The 15,669-nt window shown below is 43.6% G+C and overlaps 1 protein-coding gene across 1 annotated transcript; it reads left to right on the top strand.

Moving 5' to 3' along the window:
* Positions 1-6,741: 6,741 nt before the first annotated feature.
* cobll1a (cordon-bleu WH2 repeat protein-like 1a) lies at positions 6,742-11,065 on the top strand (the record flags this gene model as incomplete). Its single annotated transcript, XM_080758605.1, has 4 exons — positions 6,742-6,836; positions 7,230-7,431; positions 8,197-8,422; positions 10,911-11,065. 4 exons carry the CDS (start codon positions 6,742-6,744, stop codon positions 11,063-11,065), a joined length of 678 nt encoding a protein of 225 aa, XP_080614731.1.
* Between the last annotated feature and the right edge of the window lie 4,604 nt (positions 11,066-15,669).

Genomic DNA, 15,669 nt, shown 5'->3' with positions numbered 1-15,669 from the left:
GCTGCGACGCATTTTGAGCTTGTAGATCGGCTATTTAAATCTTGAATTATTTTTTGCTATTTTTGAATTGGAATCCTGTTTTATTTTATTTTTTAGTCAGGGTGGGGGTCCCCAGGTTGGTTCTATAGTCAGGGTGGTGGTCCCCAGGTTGGTTCTATAGTCAGGGTGGTGGTCCCCAGGTTGATTCTATAGTCAGGGTGGGGGTCCCCAGGTTGATTCTATAGTCAGGGTGGTGGTCCCCAGGTTGATTCTATAGTCAGGGTGGTGGTCCCCAGGTTGGTTCTATAGTCAGGGTGGTGGTCCCCAGGTTGGTTCTATAGTCAGGGTGGTGGTCCCCAGGTTGATTCTATAGTCAGGGTGGGGGTCCCCAGGTTGATTCTATAGTCAGGGTGGTGGTCCCCAGGTTGATTCTATAGTCAGGGTGGTGGTCCCCAGGTTGATTCTATAGTCAGGGTGGTGGTCCCCAGGTTGATTCTATAGTCAGGGTGGGGGTCCCCAGGTTGATTCTATAGTCAGGGTGGGGGTCCCCAGGTTGATTCTATAGTCAGGGTGGTGGTCCCCAGGTTGATTCTTAGTCAGGATGGTGGTCCCCAGGTTGATTCTATAGTCAGGGTGGTGGTCTCCAGGTTGATTCTATAGTCAGGGTGGTGGTCCCCAGGTTGATTCTATAGTCAGGGTGGTGGTCCCCATGGTTCGCAATCAGTGAAGAAGGGTCTAATAGCTTAAAGATGGAGTGCCACAAATTTTCCAGTGTTTCATGTGTCTATGAGGTGACAGTACTTCATTAGACACCCTGGAGTCGTTTTTATGTGCAATGCTGTATTAACTTTGTATTTAGGGTTTCTTCCTGGAGGCTGAACCCTTGACAGTAAAACGGGCCAATGAAATAAACACTAAAATAGTGACATCACACTATCAGGCCCTCCCCTAACTCCTCCCTCTTTATCACACAACTACAGCTATGGGTGCGGCTTCAGTTCAGGTGGATCACCACCCATCACCACCCACCAGGCAAACCATGCATACTTAATGTCCACGTAAAAGCATGATTTTAACAAATAGCCTACTGTACACTTTTTGGAAAAAGTTCTTCCTCCTTATATTATAATAATACCTGATGATCATGTTTTAGGGTGGAAAAAAATTGTGGCATTCCACCTTTAAGGATCTCAAATTTTTAACAAATGCTCATTGCATGGCACCCTACCAGTGACACACACACACACACACACACACACACACACACACACACACACACACACACACACCCACAGGTGATGTCACGGTGCTGGGCAGGGCCAAAGGAAGGAAGTGTTAGGCAGGCAGTCTGCTCAACAGGGGATTACTCTCTCTCACACACACACACACACACACACACACACACAGTGGGAGTAGCACCGTGGCTGTGAACTCCCCCTCATCAGACAGCTAACCATCCATCCACCCAGCCTGCCTGCCTATAATAATAATACAGGAAACATGGCAGCCGTTTGACAATGACAAGGACACTTTGTGGACACAGGTAAGTGCACACACACACCTGACACTGATGAGGAACCCTCCAGGGAGTCTGTTTCCATGTGTAGATTGTACAGCTATGGAGGGAGGGACAGACAGGCAGCACGGAGTCCTCCTGTAATCCCCTCAACGATCAGGGAACATAAGCTTGTTGACCAACATGGCTGCTGCGGGATGTTCACCTGTTGACACACTATAGTGCTGCATGTGGAAGTCTTTTGATTTGATTTGATTTGATATATTCATGATGCACTTCATAAAAGAGCAGTACAGAATTATCAGGATTGCACAACAAGTCAGAGTGACTTAATTCCATTGTGACCCAAATAAATAGTTACTGCATAATTATGGTAAAGAAGAACATGTGTGTACGGAAATCACAATAATAAGGCCATCATGGATCAGTAAACAAAAGACAATAAATAGATATAAATGGAATGATAAATACAACACTATACCCTCCTAACTTGCCCATCAGCCACTTTTTCAACATATTAAAAAAAAAATGCATAGACTGTGTATTTAAATGAGCTTCTACCTACCTTATATGGTTTAGGTTTAAGATCAGCTACACTAGCCCTTGTTGTGTTCAAACTATGGGACTGCATGGTTAACGTACGGGAAGTATAACCTTTAACATATTTTGGCCGGCATTGTTCTTTTAAAAATGTATAGACCATTAGTGACCATAAGTCAACTCAGTACATTTCTAAAGTATCTTTGAGGCATTTGTACTTTACTTATGAGTATGTTTTACTTTTACTTCTACACAACTCCACTATACTACATTATTTTACTCCACTACATTTATTTGACAGCTTTAGTTACTACAGTCGATTTTTAATTATTATTATTATTACCAAACATGTATATGTAAGGTATAGCAACTTCAACCCTAGCATTTGGGCCATTTGGATCTGTGCAGATTGTGAGCTTGTAGATCTGCTATTTAAAAACAAAAACAAACAAATAACTTGAAATGAGACATTCTGCATAATGAGTAGTTTTACTTTTGATACTTAAACAAAGGTACATTTTGATATAGCAATGCTTTTGTACTTTTAATCAACTATAGGCCTATACATTTATAATTGTACTTAACAGAGCGTGTATATATATATATATATATTGCAGCATGATTGAATTAATTAATATATAGATAAAGAAAGTGAATTGGTCAAACCGTGTGTGTGTGTGTGTGTGTGTGTGTGTGTGTGCACGCGCACGCCGCGAATGCGTGTGTTGAGCGGAGAGCACAGAGCACGGCATGCAGCATGTCGTGCACACGCAGAAAAACCGGCGCGCGCGCGTGCGCACACACACACACACACACACACACACACACACAGTTTACTGAGGAGGAGAAGGAGACGTTATAATGAACTGCTGAGACGGACGTGAGTTGGACATAAAATATATACCCACAGGCCACAGCTGTATATTGTATGTTGATTGGTTTAAATCAAAACGATCGGTACACAACGACTGGCTGCATGGTAGTCGCGTGTTAAATCAACACGACTTCACCACGTTGTGTTCATTTTAATGTCCCGTTAAATTATAAACAGGTAGCCTATAACATCTAGACTCTCTCGCATTTAATAGATTCTGACATTTTGTCAGAATCGATTAAATAGGCTGCTCTTTGCCTTACACTGGCTACTACCACTAAACTCCAGAATTGTATTAAAATTGTATTAATTACTTATAAATCCCTCTTTGGGCTGGGTGCCTGGGTCCATTATATTTGACAGAGCTACTCCACCCTAGGGTCTTATACAAGACAACTTGGGTCTTCTGATAAAGGCCTTCTTATCATCCCTGTTACCAAGATGAGAACAAAAGGTTCTCATCTATAGCACCTACACTCTGGAACGAGTTACCTCTGAACTTAAAGAAATGCAGAGTCAGTCCACACTTTTAAAAAGCTGCTAAAAACACACCTATTTGGTAAATATTTTGGTCTAATATAGCGAGTATCTCTATTGAGTCTTGTTCCGCCTGTTTATATATTTTCATGTATTGTTTTCTGTTGCTTGTTTCTTATTGTTATCGCTGTTTTGCTGTTGACTGTGTTTTTCTTGTGTTATTTTTTATTATTTTACTTTGTAGGCCTACAGCACCTTGTAACGATTGTTTTGAAAGGCACTTTATAAATACAATTACCTTACCTTATACTTACCTTACCTTACCACTGACCTAGGGCTTGATCAGAGGACTGTCTCCCCAGCTCAGTGACTCTCAAAGTGGTCCAGGGACCCCCAGGGGTCCTTGTGGGAGATCCAGGGGGTGGTCTCCAGCTAAATGATTGTTAGGAACCATATGGACTCTTATGCTATGCAATACCCGTTGTACCCGTGTCAGAGTACCCGTTCCACCCATCAGTCTGTGTCCCTTTTATGCCCATATATGGAGATTTCTGTATCGGTCTCTCTGTGTCCCTTTATATGTCAGGCATGCCCACATATGGAGTGTGTTTTTCCTTACGTGGATTACAGACGTACATACACAGATACCGTGGTGCATTTATACACAAGATAGATATACAGATCATAAGATGCATTGGTCTCCCAGAGATAGAAATGCCATTAAATGCATGCATGTCAAACCTGGGGGTCCTTGAAATGAAAATGGTTGAGAATCAGCCGTAAACTTCTTCTCTAATTATCCCCCTTGCAACCCTATATCTGTCCCATAATGTGACTGTCCCCACTGAGGGTGTCCCCACTGGGGGCCCTATATCTGTCCCAGACTGTGACTGTCCCCACTGAGGGCCCTATATCTGTCCCAGACTGTGACTGTCTCCACTGAGGGTGTCCTCACTGAGGGCCCTATATCTGTCCCATAATGTGACTGTCCCCACTGAGGGTGTCCCCACTGGGGGCCCTATATCTGTCCCAGACTGTGACTGTCCCCACTGAGGGCCCTATATCTGTCCCAGACTGTGACTGTCCCCACTGAGGGCCCTATATCTGTCCCAGACTGTGACTGTCCCCACTGAGGGTGTCCCCACTGAGGGCCCTATATCTGTCCCAGACTGTGACTGTCCCCACTGAGGGCCCTATATTTGTCCCAGACTGTGACTGTCCCCACTGAGGGCCCTATATCTGTCCCAGACTGTGACTGTCCCCACTGGGGGCCCTATATCTGTCCCATACTGTGACTGTCCCCACTGAAGGTGTCCCCACTGAGGGTCCTATATCTGTCCCATACTTTGACTGTCTTCACTGAGGGTGTCCCCACTGAGGGCCCTATATCTGTCCCATACTGTGGCTGTCCCCACTGAGGGCCCTATATCTGTCCCATACTGTGACTGTCCCCACTGGGGGCCCTATATCTGTCCCAGACTGTGACTGTCCCCACTGGGGGCCCTATATCTGTCCCAGACTGTGACTGTCCCCACTGAAGGTGTCCCCACTGAGGGCCCTATATCTGTCCCCACTGAGGGCCCTATATCTGTCCCAGACTGTGACTGTCCTTACTGAGGGTGTCCCCACTGAGGGCCCTATATCTGTCCCAGACTGTGACTGTCCCCACTGGGGGCCCTATATCTGTCCCAGACTGTGACTGTCCCCACTGAAGCTGTCCCCACTGAGGGCCCTATATCTGTCTCCACTGAGGGCCCTATATCTGTCCCAGACTGTGACTGTCCTTACTGAGGGTGTCCCCACTGAGGGCCCTATATCTGTCCCAGACTGTGACTGTCCCCACTGAGGGCCCTATATCTGTCCCAGACTGTGACTGTCCCCACTGAGGGCCCTATATCTGTCCCATACTGTGACTGTCCCCACTGAGGGCCCTATATCTGTCCCAGACTGTGACTGTCCCCACTGAGGGCCCTATATCTGTCCCAGACTGTGACTGTCCCCACTGAGGGTGTCCCCACTGAGGGCCCAGGCCAAGAATGAAAGATAATTACCTTTAGAAATGCCCCACATACTCCTCTGTGTAGTTATCAATGTCGTTTTTGAGTGGTGCAACCACTCCTACAACCAGCAATGTCCATGTGCCAGAAACGGAGAGAGAGAGAGACGTAGTGCTGCTCTGTTGCCTGCTAATGAGAGAGAGAGAGGAGAGTTGCACCACTCAGTTCACACGGGTGTGATTTTTGTGATTCATTTAACTTTATACTTATTTTAGAAAGGAATTCTGCTAACATTGTTGAATGACATTATAATCTCACACTGTTTAACCCCTTCTTCTGAATTCTGAATGTTTTGCTGACGGTGATGGTTGGAAAGATAAAAGAGGATATCTATCAGTGTTTTTGGCAGCAAATCTTAGTTTAGTCATAGTCTCTTGAATAGTTTGCATTTAGTTAAAGTCACATTTTAGTCACCTGGAATGTCTAATAGTGTGTTAGTCTAATTTTAGTCTACTAAATATCATAGGATTTTAGTCGACTAAAATGTATTTTGGCGGGCCTTGATGCCGTCATAATGAGCTTGTAGATCGGCTATTTTCAGCATGCAACCGATTGTAAAATGACTTATACTGGATCTCTTGTCCACTAGTCCCTTCCTAGCATTTTAGTCTAGTTTGTATTTGTTGACAAAATTGTCAGTATATTTAGTCTTATAGCTTAGTTCTCATTTCGTTTTCATCAGTGGAAAAAGGTAGTCGGCGAACATTCTTCATCATAGTTTTAGTCGAGGAAAAAAACACTTGTTTGACAACGTAAAGAAAGTCAGAGAAATAGGAACGACAACACAAGGAAGTGAGTCTCACAAACAATCAAGGGATTCTTGGACGGCCTCCGTCTCATTCCCCACATGCTTTAGAGCGTCTTATTGAATGTTGAGCTGCTGCTCTACTTTTCACACTGTCAAACAAGAGGCTTCTCTAAAAGGCCTACACCATGTCAGCTCTAAGACCTACACCATGTCAGCTCTAAGACCTACACCATGTCAGCTCTAAGACCTACATGATGTCTGTGTAAAAAAACAATCAACAAAACAAGCTACGTCCAAATATGGAGTGTGTTGCATCAATCACAAACAAATCACTCAGCTCCATTATGGGCACAAAGGGCACAGACACACGAACGCATGAGTCATGGTGAATATGTACGAGCTGCGTTCGCTTCCCGCGTTTGCGCGTCTTACTGGTATAAGAAAAGGGTATAAACAATTTGAAAATATCCGATCTACAAGCGTCACATAGATCTTCCCACCACTGTGCCCAGGTTCTCCTGACCCAGGGCGCCGCTGTAGATCTGGTGTGATGGAGGACAACGGCGTGAGCCCGCTGGAGAGGGACCACTGTCTGTCCGTGGTACTGCCGGGAGGCACGGAGATGAGCGCCACGGCACACGGGAGGTAAAGTTAAATGACCTCCCGTAAATGATACTGTGGAACCAAATGGACCCTTATTGGTCTGTAACTCTGAGAGTGTATACAAATGGACCCTGGACGGGTCAGGTATATGTGACCACACCATAGACAACCCATATAAGGTCAGGTATATGTGACCACACCATAGACAAGGCAACATTATCCAAATGTCATTATATTATATGCTTGGCAGCCGACTACGTAAGTGCTCTAAAGTTGAGAGTTGCTTTGAAGGAGTCTAGGGATTCACATTTCTGACACTGCTGATTGGTAGGGCGTTCTACATGTTAGTGGCACGGCAGCGAAATTAATTTGTTGTCATCGTGTTGCCTATTTTCAAATTTATTCTTCTCTTGTTTGTGTTTGTTTTTCCTATAGTAAGCCAGTGATGGACGTGTTGGTCACGCTCTGTGCCAGTTACCACCTGAACCCCTCCGACTACACCGTCGAGATCCTCTCGGCCAATAGGAACAGCGTAGGCTTCAAGCCCAACTCTCTCATTGGCTCCCTGGAAGCCGAGAAGATCGTCCTGAAGCCCAAGGTGACCGAGGAGAAGACCAGGAGGCCTTACATGCCCGAGGTGACGAAATAACATCTAATATTCATTAAATAAAAATAACATCTAACATCCATTAAATAAAAATAACATCTAACATTCATGAAATAAATACAACATCTAACATTCATTAAATAAATATAACATCTAACATTCATGAAATAAATACAACATCTAACATTCATTAAATAAATATAACATCTAACATTCATTAAATAAATATAACATCTAACATTCATTAAATAAAAATAACATCTAACATTCATTAAATAAAAATAACATCTAACATTCATTAAATAAAAATAACATCTAACATTCATTAAATAAAAATAACATCTAACATTCATTAAATAAAAATAACATCTAACATCCATTACAAAAATAACATCTAACATCCATTACAAAAATAACATCTAGCATTCATTAAATAAAAATAACATCAAACATTCATTACAAAAATAACATCTAACATTCATTAAATAAATATAACATCTAGCATTCATTAAATAAAAATAACATCTAACATTCATTAGCGCAAATCTTTGAATATATATATCCTTTCAGAGCGAACGTTTTTAACTGAAATATTTGCTTCTGGGGGGGGGGTCCCTGGAACAACATATTTTCAGATGGGGTTGGCGGCAACAAAATACAGCTAATTCTGGGGGTCCTTGGCATGAACATGTTTGACATAGAAACATAGGTTTTTCAGAAAACCTTTAGGATTTAGGAAGACATTATTTATTTTTTATAGAAAAGTAAACGTCAGACTTTTCCACGTGCATGCAGGCGTCGGTCCGTCTGCTGATAAACTACAAACGGAGCCACAAGACAGTGGTGAGAGTGAACCCCAGAGTGCCTCTGGAGCTGCTGCTGCCCGCCATCTCCGACAAGTGTGAGTTAAACATGCCGACGACCGTCCTGATGAGAGACTCGCAGTCCAGCGAGTCGCTGGACCTGACCAAGACCCTGAACGACCACGGACTGAGGGAAATCTATGCCAAAGATACAGCTGGTAAGAGACAACCTGAACCAATAGCCACTATATATATATGCTGTCCCAAATCGTTGTGTATATTCATATTTGGAGGATAATTAATATAAATGGTGCATTTATATAGCGCCTTTATCCAAGGCGCTTTATATAGATTAATTGTGCATTACATTCACCCATTCACACACACACACACACACACACACACACACACACACACACACACACACACACACACACACACACACACACACACACACACACACACAATCACACACACATTGACACACCAATGGTGGAGGAAACCATGCAAGGCACCAACCAGCACATCAGGAGCAATTAGGGGTTCAGTGTCTTGCTCAAGGGCACTTCAATATAACTCTGGTTGGAGCCCACAGGGTTCGAACTGGCGACCTTGCCTTGCATCCAGCCACTCTACCCCTGAGCCACCGCCGCCCATATCTTATTAAATGATCAAAACACCAGTGGATTATATTTCACAATCTCCGAATGCTATATATAGGGTCTGGAACTAAATCTGAGTAATCTGTTTGACATTTCCGTTCACAAATATATATTTAAAAACCTCTTTAGAGCTTATTTCCATTTCTGTATATGCCTAGATGATTCCCATTTGAATTAGGATAAATGTGTGCGACTGTAAAGACTAAACGGAAGCGGGGAGTAGGCTCCACCACCGCTTTATCACTCATGATCAGAGCTTCCGTTGCTCCAGACTGTATGACGGAAGCATTTATATTTTACTCATGATCAGAGCTTCCGTTGCTCCAGACTGTATGACGGAAGCATTTATATTTTACTCATGATCAGAGCTTCCGTTGCTCCAGACTGTATGACGGAAGCATTTATATTTTACTCATGATCAGAGCTTCCGTTGCTCCAGACTGTATGACGGAAGCATTTATATTTTACTCATGATCAGAGCTTCCGTTGCTCCAGACTGTATGACGGAAGCATTTATATTTCACTCATGATCAGAGCTTCCGTTGCTCCAGACTGTATGACGGAAGTATTTATATTTCACTCATGATCAGAGCTTCCGTTGCTCCAGACTGTATGACGGAAGCATTTATATTTTACTCATGATCAGAGCTTCCGTTGCTCCAGACTGTATGACGGAAGAATTTATATTTCACTCATGATCAGAGCTTCCGTTGCTCCAGACTGTATGACGGAAGTATTTATATAAAAAAACGGGCAAACGCAGGCGTGAGTTCAGTCCAGTATTCCTCGACTCTGCACCGTCTGTCTGTCTGTCTGTCTGTCTGTCTGTCTGTCTGTCTGTCTGTCTGTCTGTCTGTCTGTCTGTCTGTCTGTCTGTCTGTCTGTCTGTCTGTCTGTCTGTCTGTCTGTCTGTCTGTCTGTCTGTCTGTCTGTCTGTCTGTCTGTCTGTCTTCTGTGCTGACTCACGCACACCTGTTCTTGCAAACTCGCACCTGCACCATCTGTGTGTGTGTGTGTGTGTGTGTGTGTTTGTGTGTGTGTGTGTGTGTGTGTGTGTGTGTGTGTGTGTGTACGCGCGTGCGTAATGTTGAATACCAATGGCATTGTTCCCTCTCTGAAACAGCTGTCACTCCGATGGAGATCATTGCACCGTCTCTACAACAAGGTAGCATGCACACACACACACACACACACACACACACACACACACACACACACACACACACACACACACACAAACAGAATTGATAATACCGTGTGTACTCGACAGACCTGGTAATCTAGTAATTGATCCATTGTTTGTAAGTGATAGTCAGTATTATATGGCAATACAATGAATGCCAAATAGACAATGACAGGATGGTATATGGATGAAACACTTTAAATTAATAGAAACATAATGAAACATTTCATCCAATATTTTAACACGTGTTATTCTTTCTTCATTTACTGCTTTCTTTTGTTTTAACGATTTTAGCTATTTTTTACAGGGGGTGTGTGGGCGGCCTTCGTGTTTTTTTTTTTACTGCGATTTATTTATTGTTATTTATTATAGACCCCAGGTAATTACATCTGGCCACAAAAGATCTAGTGAATGTGAAGGGGGGCGCTACTAGGGGGGGCCGTACTGTGTGTCGTCTGTCACGTGACGTCCCCCTTTACAAAACATCCATTTAGACCTGAGGACGATTCTACAAATGTCTTATAAATCATGACAGTTCTCTGAAGAAACCTCATGTTTCTGTCAGTGGTTCTCAAACATCTTCATGTCAAGGAACCCCAAAAAGTATATGTAATTGGCCGCCGACCCCCGATCTGAACATAATATGTTCCAGGGACCCCTCCCAGAAGCAAAGATTTGAGTTAAAAAGGTTCGCTCTGAAAGAATATTATATATTCAAAGATTTGCGCCATTTGTTTGGGTTAATTTATATTCCAAACATGGAGGCTTTTCTCGTCAGCCAGGTCTCCCTCATCTAGAGAGACCATGGATGGATGGCTGCTAAAGCATGAAGCAGTGATGTGGGTTTTATTTGTTTTGCAGGTCTGGTTGAAGTTACAAACCAACCGAAGAAGGAGAAGAAAGAAAAGGAGAAAGACGACAAAGGATTTCTCAGCCTGTTCAGAAGAAAAAAGAAAAAGCCTGACAGTAAGGTACGGTACGGTGTCGGCCCACATATCTACTTTACTGTACAGTAAGGTACGGTACAGTGTCAGGCCACATATCTACTTTACTGTACAGTAAGGTACGGTACGGTGTCAGGCCACATATCTACTTTACTGTACAGTAAGGTACGGTAAGGTATCAGGCCACATATCTACTTTACTGTACAGTAAGGTACGGTACGGTGTCGGCCCACATATCTACTTTACTGTACAGTAAGGTATGGTACGGTATCAGGCCACATATTTACTTTACTCTACAGTAAGGTATGGTAAGGTATCAGGCCACATATCTACTTTACTGTACAGTAAGGTATGGTAAGGTATCAGGCCACATATTTACTTTACTCTACAGTAAGGTACGGTACGGTGTCAGGCCACATATTTACTTTACTGTACAGTAAGGTATGGTACGGTGTCAGGCCACATATTTACTTTACCGTACAGTAAGGTATGGTACGGTGTCAGGCCACATATCTACTTTACTGTACAGTAAGGTATGGTACGGTGTCAGGCCACATATCTACTTTACTGTACAGTAAGGTATGGTACGGTGTCAGGCCACATATTTACTTTACTGTACAGTAAGGTATGGTACGGTGTCAGGCCACATATTTACTTTACCGTACAGTAAGGTACGGTACGGTGTCAGGCCACATATTTACTTTACTGTACAGTAAGGTATGGTACGGTGTCAGGCCACATATTTACTTTACTGTACAGTAAGGTATATGGTACGGTGTCAGGCCACATATTTACTTTACTGTACAGTAAGGTACGGTACGGTGTCAGGCCACATATTTACTTTACTGTACAGTAAGGTACGGTACGGTGTCAGGCCACATATTTACTTTACTTTACTGTACAGTAAGGTACGGTACGGTGTCAGGCCACATATTTACTTTACTTTACTGTACAGTAAGGTATGGTACGGTGTCAGGCCACATATCTACTTTACTGTACAGTAAGGTACGGTACGGTGTCAGGCCACATATCTACTTTACTGTACAGTAAGGTACGGTACGGTGTCAGGCCACATATCTACTTTACTGTACAGTAAGGTATGGTACGGTGTCAGGCCACATATCTACTTTACTGTACAGTAAGGTATGGTACGGTGTCAGGCCACATATCTACTTTACTGTACAGTAAGGTATGGTACGGTGTCAGGCCACATATCTACTTTACTGTACAGTAAGGTACGGTACGGTGTCAGGCCACATATTTACTTTACTGTACAGTAAGGTATGGTAAGGTGTCAGGCCACATATTTACTTTACTGTACAGTAAGGTATGGTAAGGTATCAGGCCACATATTTACTTTACTGTACAGTAAGGTATGGTAAGGTATCAGGCCACATATTTACTTTACTGTACAGTAAAGTACGGTGTCGGCCCACATATCTACTTTACTGTACAGTAAGGTATGGTACGGTGTCATAAAAGTTTGGAAGTGCTCGTTAGATATCACTCACCTGCCCTGCATAGTGCGTATACCACCTGTTTTGAATTGGCACATAATAACGCAGGAGGCAGCAGGACGTTTCTTTACTGAAAACGAGTGCTTCCAAACTCTGATGGAAACATGGCCGAGGAGGACTGCAAATGGTCAATTGCACCCAGTCATATACCTCCAGCTGCTGTTCGTGCTGTGTGCGATCATGATCATATCGTTTTCTCTCCTCCCCAAGGATGTGTCGACGAGCGCCCCAGCCTCGCCCGGGCCCCACCCAGCGCGCACGCTGCCCGGGCCCCACCCACATGGAGGCGACGGCCTGGACCCAGCGGCCACGCTGCCGGCGGAGCCGTCGAAGAAGCGGCGAGCCCCCCAGCCTCCGTTGGGAGCGTTCCACAGCGTGCCCAACGACCTGGGCTCCGCCCACCTGCGGGGAGAAGAGGTGGGTGTGGTTAGCACGTAGAGACGGCCTGCGTCTGATGCTAATGTTGTGGACGCAGGCGGTATTTGACCTGATGCCGATTCAAAAAATAATAAAAAACTCTCGTTCAGGGCCCAAGTGTGGCTGGAGAATGAACTGTCTGAGAAACAATGGTGTAATCAGCAGGACAGATGTTGTGGCATCTGTACGTGTTCGTTTGTTTTTCCGTCAAACGATTGCGCCGGGACGTCCGTTTTTTATTCTCTCTAGGTCGTCCTCAGACAAGCCCTCTATTCCCCATCTTTTTATTTTTGTGTCCAACGGTGGAAAGTCAACCTCAAGGTGTGAATAAAATAAAATAAACTAAATGTGATCTTTTTTCTTTTCTCAGAACTCTGCAGAATCCACCTTGAGGAGGCGGATCAAGAGGCTGGCTCCGCCCCCTCCCTGTGCACACCTGGAGCCGTCCGGCCAATGGGCCGTTAGAGGTAACGCATCGTTTACGACTCGTTACTTTGTATCATAGAGTAATAAAAGGATAGAGACCGAACCGGAGCGTTAGCCCCATTTCAATGGAAGTTGCTCAGTGGCGTTTTGAAGCAAGTCTAGGGGGGGTCGGGGGTGGTGTGGTGTATGTGCCACGCAGGAAAGGTCGTCGGGATCGGGACTCGAACCTGAGACCCGCTGTCAGGCTGGAGGTGCAACTCAGTGACCTTTGATCCAAGTGATGACAGAAGAAGGGAATTCACTCCTAAGCTGATAATGATATATACATATATATTTTTACGTTACTCTCCGGGACTTATTTTAATTAATAATGTTATAATGTTATTAACTCCTGTATTGAGAAATGTCGACCCTTTCGTTGTTCACCTTCTGCTTGACTATGTCGGTACTTTGGTATTTCATTTGGGGCAGAACAGACTGGTCCATGCACCAGATTGGACACTAGTAAATATGCCGCCATCTTTGCTGTAGTTCGGCCATCGTTGCAATTCTCCGCCAGGAGAGGGAGACCTAACTAAAATAAATGTGAGCCGAAACAGTCCGTCACTGAGACACTTATTATTATTAGTATTAATAATAATAATAATAATATTTAAATGAGTTTGTGAGCCGACCGAGTGACACAGTCCATCGCTGAGACACTTATTATTCCCTCTGTCATTTTAGTTTAATTAGAATGTTGACCTTTTATTCATTGAATGACATCACACTTCCACGTAATTCATTCTGAAACAGACGAGCACTCTGGTCCAATGTGCAGTAGTCGCGGACTAGTAGATCCCAAATTACAGTTGTAATTTGTATTACAGCTGTTGTTCTCCCAAATGACCCTTAACTTTATTAAGTTGTAATTAGTATTACAGCTGTTGTTCTTCCAAATCCTTCATGACTTCCGTCAGAATCACACAAAAAAAAAGGGGGAAAAAGCATCGCTGCTGAGTCAAGATTAAGAGTGTCAAAAGCAAATGGCGTCGGCGAGCACATGTATAGTCAGAGCTGCTTCAGAATGTGACCTTTATCCAGGAGGAACAATGTCCGCCTCCTTCAGGGTCAATTAAGCCATTTAAGACCGAGTCCAGATTCTACAAAATGTCTTGTGTTTCTGTATCGGTGCGTTCTCAAACTATTTCTGAAAAGATGTTGTTCCAGCCCAGGGACACCCCGAGAAGTATACAGGTATGAGATAGATTGTGAAAGAATTTTGCACAAAAATAGAGGGCCGCGCTGTGAGCTTGTGTAGATCTGGTATTTTCAAAGTTTAAACTAATGGTTTAAAGTGGTTAAAAGCTATGGGGTGACACAGACGCGTCCTCAGGTCTAAATGGGTTAAAGTGACCCCCTCGTCCCTCGTTCGCGGGACACGCTCTCCTCAGTCTTATTGTCCCAACGTTAATTCCATTGTGTTGGACGTCCAGTTCTTGATATGCCCTCACGGTCACCCCGCTGGGGTTCACGTCTGCTCTGGGCGCCTTTTGTGTCTCTTCCTCTCCACTTATACAGACTTAAATGAAGCCTGATGATATTTATGGTAATTAGCTAACACAGAGATCCGTTATCATAAGTGGTCTGAGAGGACGTTTATTCTCGCCGTCGTTATAGAACAGAATCGCTGACGCGTAGCATGTTTTGGCCGTGCAAAAAAAATGATGAACAGGCTGAATGAACGGATCTTAAATCATGTACAGGGTCATTTACGACAGACTTTACAGACAATATTCGGAGCGAAAAGGTGTACAGTAGTTGTATGTAGGCTGAAGCTGTAGCTTATAGTGCCTATACCCTTTTTTAACTTGTATTGTACAATAATAGTAATAACAAAACAAACAATAACAACCTTCGATACAGCAGGCAAAACAAAGGAAGACATTAAGGTCAACTCACATGGTGGAAATTATAAAAGGTTTAGATTAATAATGTTTTATATTCATCAACTATATTATCTCTAAACATTTTCTTATATTGCACATTTTTTACTGCACCATTCCTTAGTTCTGTTGCCATAAGCGATGGACATCTTTTTGTTTAATGTGGGTTCTTGCTTTCTTTTTTTAAATATATTTTTTATCCCACAATTTTGTAACTCATTTTTCACCCCTGTGTCAATCATCTAATGTGATCCTGGGCTCTACACACCCTCCGCCAACCTGGGGAGAGCAACGGACTTAACTCATGCTTCCTTCATGCTTGAGTGTCCAAGTTGCTCCTTTACACCTAACAGGGGGGAGTTTCCCTGGTTGGAAGCAGGGGGGCAGTCAG

The sequence above is a fragment of the Protomyctophum bolini genome, assembly GCF_963924005.1.
Source record: "Protomyctophum bolini genome assembly, chromosome: 24".
NCBI lineage: Eukaryota > Metazoa > Chordata > Actinopteri > Myctophiformes > Myctophidae > Protomyctophum > Protomyctophum bolini.
This window is presented reverse-complemented; position numbering and strand designations above follow the sequence as displayed.